This window comes from Puntigrus tetrazona, unplaced genomic scaffold (assembly GCF_018831695.1).
Source record: "Puntigrus tetrazona isolate hp1 unplaced genomic scaffold, ASM1883169v1 S000000798, whole genome shotgun sequence".
In the NCBI taxonomy this organism is placed as follows: domain Eukaryota; kingdom Metazoa; phylum Chordata; class Actinopteri; order Cypriniformes; family Cyprinidae; genus Puntigrus; species Puntigrus tetrazona.
Genome location: NW_025048402.1, coordinates 329668 through 340000, shown reverse-complemented (window position 1 = coordinate 340000; position 10333 = coordinate 329668). Strand labels below are relative to the sequence as shown.

Below are 10333 nucleotides of genomic sequence, written 5' to 3'. Positions count from 1 at the left end.
AACCTGGAGAACTAAATATCCAAAGCAGATTCGGGCTGCAGGCGTTTTTCTGATTTTCCGTTTTCAGTTTTAGTAAGAAATCGAAGATGATACACAGATATTGACACGCAGGCCCTTCCTGATTTAGTAACATTAAACGTCTCGAAAGCTACAACACAAGTCTTATAGTTGGGAAAGTCAGGTGATAGAAAGGAGTTTTGAGGACTGAAGATAAGAGAAAACTTTACCGTTCTTGTAGTTGTTTGCTTGTAGCAGCTAATGAGAAAATAGTGGCCTTGCTCTGTTTAAGAAAGTCACGTGAATGCATGATAGAGTTTTATTTCTAATGAGATGCGTGTCATCATGACGTGTTCATGCCGTGTGCTTGCAGGAGTTTTGGCGGGTCATGATAACCGTGTCAGCTGCTTGGGTGTCACTGATGACGGGATGGCTGTGGCTACAGGCTCCTGGGATAGTTTCCTTAAGATCTGGAATTAAAGCCGTAAGGTAAGCTGCTCTGTGCATTGATTTATCACTCCGTTTCTGACATCAGCTGATCTTCAGCCCAAATGTGTACTAGTGCTCTGCGTACTAGTGCTCTGCGTACTAGTGCTCTGCGTACTAGTGCTCTGCGTACTAGTGCTCTGCGTACTAGTGCTCTGCGTACTTGTGCTCTGCGTACTTAGTGCTCTGCGTACTAGTGCTCTGCGTACTTGTGCTCTGCGTACTAGTGCTCTGCGTACTAGTGCTCTGCGTACTAGTGCTCTGCGTACTAGTGCTCTGCGTACTTGTGCTCTGCGTACTAGTGCTCTGCGTACTAGTGCTCTGCGTACCACGCTCTAGTTAGCAGCTTTAGCAGCCAATCACAGAATGTACAGGTTTCTGTGTTTTATGCATCCCCTGAATGAATAAAAACACAGCCCTGGAAGACGCAGAAGAGAGTAATCTCGTAATGTAAGCATATGCATATTAAAAAAATGATGCAATTTAATATAGAGATGAAAACTACGTGATGTTACAGAGTGAAATGTTGATCCAGAAAGAGGTCCGAGCAAGCTTAGGAAGTACTGATGGAAGCCATCTACTCCATTTTTACTTTGATATTACTGAAAATTAGATTAGATATATATACATATACGTGTGTAAATATATATACGTGTATGTGTATGTATATGTAATTATTGCATTAAAACATTTCTATATGAGTTCCATGTCAATATATTAAACCTAATATACTATTTAAATGAATCTGTGATGTCTCATCTCATGGTAATCATATATCCTAAACTGATTAGTTAGAGGTGTGTACAGAGAGGTGGGAGCGCTCTTACACACATCTGATGCGTATCCGTTTCATTTTCAGGCCTTAAACCCATCGGAGAATATTGGAACAGTTTTATCATTTTGTTGTGGGCCGTATCTATGTTTGATATGTGCCACATGGAAGGAAGATAAATGTTGACTGGGTGACTTGAATCGGTGTGAATGCATCATCTCTCCTGTCACCTGCTGCTGAAGACTCATCACATCTCTCTTTCCTCTTTCTCTCCAGATCGCATCCGGACTCTAAGGTTGACTGGAAGATCATTCCAAAATGAAAACGTTCGATTTTATTCCCCTCTCTCCTTCTCAAACACAACAGAACTGACCCCCAACATCTATAAACGACAAAAGAGCAAAAAGTTTTCTTTTGGGAAAAAAAAAAAGAGCACAATTGTTACACTCAGCTAGATTGTAGTTGGTAAGTGGATAAAAGTTGATAATTGTGCATCCTTCTGGGACCATTTTCTGATACTGTACTGAGAGAACACAAGACACTCATTCCACTGCTAATGTCATTATGCTAATGTCATCTATCTTTAACGTCAAAACAGGTGGTTTTTCTAAAAGAAACTAGCTCGATAGCTTTATGGGCCTTCTTTGGACCTCTCCTCCCGGTCAGGATCGCAGGCTTGCTTTTGTCTCCTAGTTTTTAAATGTTTGGGATCGAATCTTAGGTAGGAATGAAAAGAAAGGCGACACTCTGAAAGCGGTGTGTCTCCGAGCTCAAGGATTTGATCAGGGGTCCACTAGCTGCTATCAGGCCTGTACATTTAGTCCCAGGAAATTTGATTATTAATGTTCTTCTTTTTTCTTTTCTTTTTTTTTTTTTTGTCTAGTTGCGAATTTTTGTTTGCACAAGTAAAACAGTTTTGCAAATACGTTAACTAACCGAGCACGTGCTGTTCACGACGACGAAGACGTTTAACCGTACTTCTCCTCATGCTTTTTGGGAAATGTAGAGTAATTCAATGAAGATTAACCGATCGTTTGAATCATTTTATTTGATATTTTTCTTATCTTTGATGTGGAGGATGTTGAAGGAGGGGTGGCTAGTTCTTCCTCTTTTTTTTCTTTCTTTTTCTCTCTTTTTTTTTTGGGTTTCAACAGAGGTGCCCGTTTTGTGCTTGGAAAACAGTTACTACTCTGTGAATGACATGTTGTATAAATCAATGTTTGAAAATAATGATATTGAAAACTTTTTAAGTTAAAAAAATCTTTAAAAAAAACTCTTCTTTTGGTCGTCTGCCATGGGTGGGAAACTCGTAGAATCGCATGCTGTAGAATTGCTTAAGAGGTGCATATGGAAATATAAGTCCTTGATGTTTTTCTTTCTTTCTTTCTTTTTTGTTTGTTTTTTTCCTTTTTTTAAATAACCTATTAAATAGATCATCACAGTATTTATTTTATTTTTCTTTTGCTACTCTGTGCATACACAATTTAGTTGAACTTTCAAAGCTATGCACTTAAGAGAAGCAAACGTGTTGATCACAACAGCGAGTGGTGAGTTGTTCTGTCCCTTGAGACACACACACACACACACACACACACACACACACACTCAAATAACTAGAACAAAGAAATATCTCTCTGTAGCAAAAGAAAAATTTCAGATACAAAGACAGTGCTAGAGACATTTTGTAACAAACAGGTTTTTTTGTTCTTTTAATAAAAAAAAGGAAAAAAAATGACACAGCATTTGAATGGCAGAACTTTTCTGTTGTTCCCTCTCGACGTGTATCAAGAAAAGCGCTCTTTCCTTAGCTGTAGTGGCATTTCTTCCATTCTGTTATTTCTCTGCAACATTCTGTAAAAAAAAACCCCAAAAACAAACAAAAAAAAAACAAACAAAACAAGAAAAAAGTGCTGTTGTTGTGCGTTAGGCCTGGAGTCGGCAAGAAAACCCCTAAATGAACTAAATGAGCTTTTCTTTCTCCCTCTCCTCGCCTCTCTCCATACAAATAACTTACAGCTCTGCGTTCCCACTGTACCCTTCTTCATCTTTTGTATTTAATTTTAAAGTCAGTGTACAACAGAAAGCTGGATGCAAGATAGAAACTATATTAAAATGTACTGTTATTTAAGATGTAATAAAAAGCAGTTTGAGACGATCCTGTGTCTCTTTATTGAAGTAGTGGTCCGTTCGCTCTGACTGAACAGAGACGCTGTGCTTTAAGCGTGAAGGAAAGCTACGTTTCCATTTTGTCTGTTTAGGGCAGTGGATCCCAAGCGGTGTGCCGCGGCACTAAGGGGTGAGATCTTTTGAGGGTGCCGCCAAAATTTCGGGGAAAAAATTCCAAGGGTGCCTCAAACAAGAAAAGGTTGGGAACCACTGGTTTAGGGGGTGCTGTAACCAAACGTTTAATAGTAGCTTGTCCGTGTTTTTGGGTTGTAACAGTAAGTACTCATTCAGGAGCCCTCTTTTTATATTTCACCACAAACCCAGATGAAATGCAGCTTGTTCTGTGAATACCAGCATTGATCATTTCAGTACTGCTTTTTTTAACAACTGGACGTACAATTTTGACATGGATGATGAAACTGGTTGGGATGATTACAGTTAAGGACCTTAGGACCAACACAGTGTGCTGGAGTAGTCCTAAAAGCCCAAAGGAAGCACTGAGAATCAGTTCAGACGCTCCGAATAAAGGCTTACGCTTTTGCATAGTTCGGGTTTACTTTTAGGAACCGCAAACCGCCAGGTCCGGTATTAATAAAAAAGATTTATGTTGGTTAGCGTGGCCCTTATTTCTAAAGTCTTCTTCTTTCACCCACACAGTGAACTCTTCACGAGAAACAGAAAGAAACCCGATTCGGCTGAGATTGGTCTGTATTTGGGGTGCGCTCAACACAACTGACCGTACATCATTAATAATCATCCAGGGTCATAGCAAACTGAATTGTGTTAAATGAGAACACAGAATAGAGTCATCCGTCCCTCTCTCTCTCTCTCTGTCTCTCTCTCTCTCTCTCTCTCTCTCTCTCTCTCTCTCTCTCTCTCTCTCTCTCTCTCTCTCTCTCTCTCTCTCTCTCTCTCTCTCTCTCTCTCTCTCTCTCTCTCTCTCTCTCTCTCTCTCTCTCTCTCTCTCTCTCTCTCTCTCTCTCTCTCTCTCTCTCTCTCTCTCTCTCTCTCTCTCTCTCTCTCTCTCTCTCTCTCTCTCTCTCTCTCTCTCTCTCTCTCTCTCTCTCTCTGTCTCTCTCTCTCTCTCTCTCTCTCTCTCTCTCTCTCTCTCTCTCTCTCTCTCTCTCTCTCTCTCTCTCTCTCTCTCTCTCTCTCTCTCTCTCTCTCTCTCTCTCTCTCTCTCTCTCTCTCTCTCTCTCTCTCTCTCTCTCTCTCTCTGTCTCTCTCTCTCTCTCTCTCTCTCTCTCTCTCTCTCTCTCTCTCTCTCTCTCTCTCTCTCTCTCTCTCTCTCTCTCTCTCTCTCTCTCTCTCTCTGTCTCTCTCTCTCTCTCTCTCTCTCTGTCTCTCTCTCTCTCTCTCTCTCTCTCTCTCTCTCTCTCTCTCTCTCTCTCTCTCTCTCTCTCTCTCTCTCTCTCTCTCTCTCTCTCTCTCTCTCTCTCTCTCTCTCTCTCTCTCTCTCTCTCTCTCTCTCTCTCTCTCTCTCTCTCTCTCTCTCTCTCTCTCTCTCTCTCTCTCTCTCTCTCTCTCTCTCTCTCTCTCTCTCTCTCTCTCTCTCTCTCTCTCTCTCTCTCTCTCTCTCTCTCTCTCTCTCTCTCTCTCTCTCTCTCTCTCTCTCTCTCTCTCTCTCTCTCTCTCTCTCTCTCTCTCTCTCTCTCTCTCTCTCTCTCTCTCTCTCTCTCTCTCTCTCTCTCTCTCTCTCTCTCTCTCTCTCTCTCTCTCTCTCTCTCTCTCTCTCTCTCTCTCTCTCTCTCTCTCTCTCTCTCTCTCTCTCTCTCTCTCTCTCTCTCTCTCTCTGTCTCTCTCTCTCTCTCTCTCTCTCTCTCTCTCTCTCTCTCTCTCTCTCTCTCTCTCTCTCTCTGTCTCTCTCTCTCTCTCTCTCTCTCTCTCTCTCTCTCTCTCTCTCTCTCTCTCTCTCTCTGTCTCTATGTCTCTCTCTCTCTCTCTCTCTCTCTCTCTCTCTCTCTGTCTCTCTCTCTCTCTCTCTCTCTCTCTCTCTCTCTCTCTCTCTCTCTCTCTCTCTCTCTCTCTCTCTCTCTCTCTCTCTCTCTCTCTCTCTCTCTCTCTCTCTCTGTCTCTCTCTCTCTCTCTCTCTCTCTCTCTCTCTCTCTCTCTCTCTCTCTCTCTCTCTCTCTCTCTCTCTCTCTCTCTCTCTCTGTCTCTCTCTCTCTCTCTCTCTCTCTCTCTCTCTCTCTCTCTCTCTCTCTCTCTCTCTCTCTCTCTCTCTCTCTCTCTCTCTCTCTCTCTCTCTCTCTCTCTCTCTCTCTCTCTCTCTCTCTCTCTCTCTCTCTCTCTCTCTCTCTCTCTCTCTCTGTCTCTCTCTCTCTCTCTCTCTCTCTCTCTCTCTCTCTCTCTCTCTCTCTCTCTCTCTCTCTCTGTCTCTCTCTCTCTCTCTCTCTCTCTCTCTCTCTCTCTCTCTCTCTCTCTCTCTCTCTCTCTCTCTCTCTCTCTCTCTCTGTCTCTCTCTCTCTCTCTCTCTCTCTCTCTCTCTCTCTCTCTCTCTCTCTCTCTCTCTCTCTCTCTCTCTCTCTCTCTCTCTCTCTCTCTCTCTCTCTCTCTCTCTCTCTCTCTCTCTCTCTCTCTCTCTCTCTCTCTCTCTCTCTCTCTCTCTCTCTCTGTCTCTCTCTCTCTCTCTCTCTCTCTCTCTCTCTCTCTCTCTCTCTCTCTCTCTCTGGAGGAAAAAAGCCTAAAAGTCAATGACAGTGCTGCTTTAAATCTGATGTAGATCGTGATGACGGTGAGGCATGTCCTTCAGCTGCGAAGTTCAGCAAAACAGTGCTAAAAAGTGAACTTGGAACAAAACCGATTTGATCTAGATGTTTATGATGATCCGACAATTTCATTTGGTGGCGCTCTCAGACAATCTGCACAATGAACTGCTGCTTTGAGAGAAGCACCTCTTTTTAGCGTTTACGTCGTTTGCTCAGGCACCATGATTTTTATTTAGGAAGGACAGAGGCACGTTTCAGAAAGGAAAACTGAATATGTTTCCTTTTCAGTATAAGAGGTTTGTCACTTCAGAGAGAGGAGGGTAAGTTGAGCTCTTTCTCAAAGAGAGGTAACTTGGAGTCGGTTACCATGGTAACTACATCTGTGAACCTAACCTGTTCAGGAGCAGGTTTTCTTCAGTAAACCCAGAGTTTCTTTTAGTCTCATCCCCTTTTTAAATTTTCTTTTTATTTTAAGTATATTTGTCTTGTACTCTAAACGACAGGTGTCATGGAGTTAAACACAACTGATCCAGTTAATCAAGTTCTTCAGGCTCAGGTATGAACTGCGTGGTTTTTGTGTTGGTTGCTTGTCTTTGAAGAAGCACAATCTTTACCCTAACCCTGTTCCCTCTTGGTGCTGAGATCTGTCAATAAAGACCGTGCTCTTAAAGGGATAGTTCACCCAAAAATGTAAATTTTAAATTACTCACCCTCATGTCCTTTCCAAACCCATAAAACCTTCGTTCATCCGCGTAACACAAATTTATGATAGAGCACTATGTCCCCCCACAGACAGCAAGGGTACGACCAGTCCCGGTATAGTACCAAGGGTACGGCCAGTGTACATTCAACTAACGTGATCGACTGAAAGAGAATGTCTCAGGTATGTATGTTACCCTCAGGATAATAGACAGTCCACAAGGATGTATTTATGAAATGAAACATGGAATGCAAGTTGCTCAATTCTCACAGATGATTGAGATCCCAATTGTTCAAGTGATTGTTCAAGAAACTGATATGCATGATGACTTGAGGTATGCTGATGTCTTTTGATTGGTGCTGTTGCCATGGTGAATCAATATTTCTGAGATCCATTGATCACATTGATCAACTTCTGATAATCATGGTGCATGTGTTAAACTCGGACAACCTTCTCTCAGTTCAGCTATGATGAAACTAAAAAGCTCCCCTTGGGGTACGTTTTAATTCAAAGTTGTGAGTGCTCTGCCACTGTTGTATGAAGCTAATATTATGACAAAAACTATATGAATTTAAATCATGTAGAATGGAATTATTGACAAGTTATTTAACAAAACTGAATATTAATTATCAAAATAATTGATTTTGAATTTCTTTTACTTGAATATTTAACATTTGAAATTGAACACGCATTATTTTAGACATATTTTCAAACAACAATTGTTAGACTGCAAATATCCAGATTTTTTAAAATACAGCTTCAAGTTTTCAAGATGAAGAAGAAATTCGGCACATCAAATTAAATTTTCTAAAATTCAAAATGAAGAAATTCAGATCAGCAGGTTAGAGGTCATTCACAGGGAAAAGTTGGTGACCTCAGGAAAGTCGAACAAAGCATTTTGGCCAATCGTACAGTTGAGGTAGATTCCTGGAGCGACTCGGGGTCATCATTCTTCTGTCTCATCATGAATCGTCAGGAGGTAGGTGTTTGTACGGTGAACAGGCGAGGACGTCGTGGAAACATGATAGTCATGGCCAAGAGATGAGAAGTTGTGGGAATGACATATTTTTCTCGTGAGGATGAGTTCTTCCCGCTTGCAGCACAAGTCATTGAATGAATGGGTTTCACAGCACAGACCACACTGCTTTAGCACCGATTCGGACTAGAACCGAGGCTAACAAGCAGATACATCACCAGCTCGTATGTGTATTCGAAAACATAGCGGTCTGCGGTTTATTTACTCATCAAAAAGTCAAACCTATTTTAAATCCCATATAATATTCAGTTTTGTTAAATAACTCTTGTCAATAAATCAAATGTTATTAGTCTGATAACTCATAATTAGAATTTATGCTTTGAATTTAAAGGGATATTCCACCCTAAAATTAAAATATAAAATTTTCTTTACGTGCAAAAAGTATTCTTGTTGCTTCATAATGTTACGGTTCAACCACTGAGGACAGATGGATTTTTCCTGCAATGTTTTTCAATGCTTTTCTGGACTTTGACAGTGTATATCTTTAAATGTGTTCTGAAGATGAACAAAGCTTTTACAGGTTTGGAATGAGCTTAAGGTTTCACTGCTAGCCGAACACTCGGAGGTCATTCACACACACACACACACACACACACACGCTCTCTCTCTCTCTCTGAGTGTGAGTGTTTGGCCTGTGTGTTCTACATTTCTTTTTGGGATTTTCGTAATCCGTTGTTCCGTGAGCTTAGTCCGACAGTAAGGAGGTGTTTTATATAACTGGGCGTCTGCTCCTGGTTTTGTCCGGTGAGCATGGCTGCCTCAGGTAGCGGGAGTTTGAACTTTGAACTCTGACGCGGCGTCATGGTGTGAAAAGTGACTCCGCTGTAAGCTTAGAAGAATGTAGTCTGGCTGTTGGAGAAGAGACTGGTCTGAGAACATTCTGTCCTCCTCTCTTATGTTGTGTTTGTGAAGATAACTGATTTAGCGAGCCAGCTGGTAGAAAATGGGATCGTGGTTGGTGGTAATTTTCCTCGGTGCTCCCTCTTTCTACTGCCTCAAAAGTGACTATCTAATGTGCCACCTTTCATTCTGAATGAAGTTATGATCAGAATGCTCTCTCGGTTTCTCCTATTAAGATGATTCCCACTGGGGGTAAGTCTCATTTTTAAGGCATGCTGTATCATTTAGGTGTTACGTCTATATGATTCTACAAGATAACTTTCGTCATGATGAGTTTATCTTTTTTTTCCTCCGACAAAGGGGTGAGACCGGGCATCTTATCCCCACTTGTTCCCTCCATCCACCGGCTGACGGTGTGAGAAATGATGGAGAGGTGCAGAATGAAAATGATTTTTATTTGTTGTCTTTAGATCAAGAGAAAGCGTTTGATCAAGTTGAGCACAATTACTTTTGGGAGGTTCTACCCAATCTTATTTCTATGGGAAAGGTTCTGTAGAGTGATGTTGAGAGTAAACTAGACAACGGTGTGCCATCTGGTATGCTCTATTCTTTAGCAATTCTTTTTTTAAACAAATTAGGAAAAGATCTGCATGGTTTGTGTATTTTTAATAGTTTAAATGCTTTTAAATGATCAGTTTATGCTGATGATGTTGTTACTTTAATTTGTTGTCAGAGAGATGTGATTTTTTTGGTATAATTTATTAAATGATTTCAAAGTGTTTTCCTCTAAAGTAAACTGGTCTAAAAGTGAAGGGTTTAACCTGGATTGGGGGAGGGTTAAATACCTTGTGGGTCTTTTTAGGAAATGAAGTTTTCTAAAAACTTTGAAAAAATAATCAATCAATCAATCAATCATTTTTATTTATATAGCGCTTTTAACAACACAGGTTGCATCAAAGCACTGTACAGTATAATGACAGGGATATATAGTGACGAGAGTGACCAATTTCTTATTAAATGCAGAGACGGTCTCTGTAGTCAATTCAACGATAGTCACTAGAAGTTAAGTGTCCCCAACAAAGCAAGCCAGAGGCGACAGCAGCAAGGAAACAAAACCCCATCCATACAGAATGGAGAAAAAAAAACCTTGGGAGAAACCAGACTCAGTTGGGGCCAGTTCTCCTCTGACCGGACGCCCAGCACTTTAACTCTCAGTTCAATTTTAAACACAGCTGTGTCAGATAGTGTAAATGACTTAGTGTGTGTGTGTGTGTGTGTGTGTGTGTGTGTGTGTGTGTGTGTGTGCATCAGGATCTGGTGATCGGTCCACAGAGCTCATCTAGGTGTTCTGGTCTCTGATGAACATAATCTCTGTGTACTGATCCACCATCTAGTCTGGATACAAACTGTGAAAACAGATTAAGAAAGAGACAGGACTAATATTAGCGTAGATGCCATTCTTTTTACGATGTCACAAGTACATCGTATTGTAGGAGTAGTGTTCCCGGTTCCAGCAAATCTAAGTAATGCAGCCTAAAAATCCTTTAAAGGATCTGAATAATAAAAGGTGTGTTGGTGTGTTATGTGTAGGCTAAGTTAAGAGGTCTTCTTGATAAATGGACGTTTTT

The 10333-nt window shown here is 41.2% G+C and overlaps 1 protein-coding gene across 1 annotated transcript in view; it reads left to right on the top strand.

Moving 5' to 3' along the window:
• Positions 1 to 3410, top strand: part of gnb1a (guanine nucleotide binding protein (G protein), beta polypeptide 1a) — a 29127-nt gene extending 25717 nt beyond the window's left edge. Inside the window, exons 10-11 of the mRNA XM_043233402.1 lie at positions 371 to 486; positions 1532 to 3410. Of these exons, the coding sequence (XP_043089337.1) occupies positions 371 to 477 (107 nt within the window). The 3' untranslated portion in view covers positions 478 to 486; positions 1532 to 3410. The remainder of the gene's footprint in view (positions 1 to 370; positions 487 to 1531) is intronic.
• Positions 3411 to 10333: the final 6923 nt, after the last annotated feature.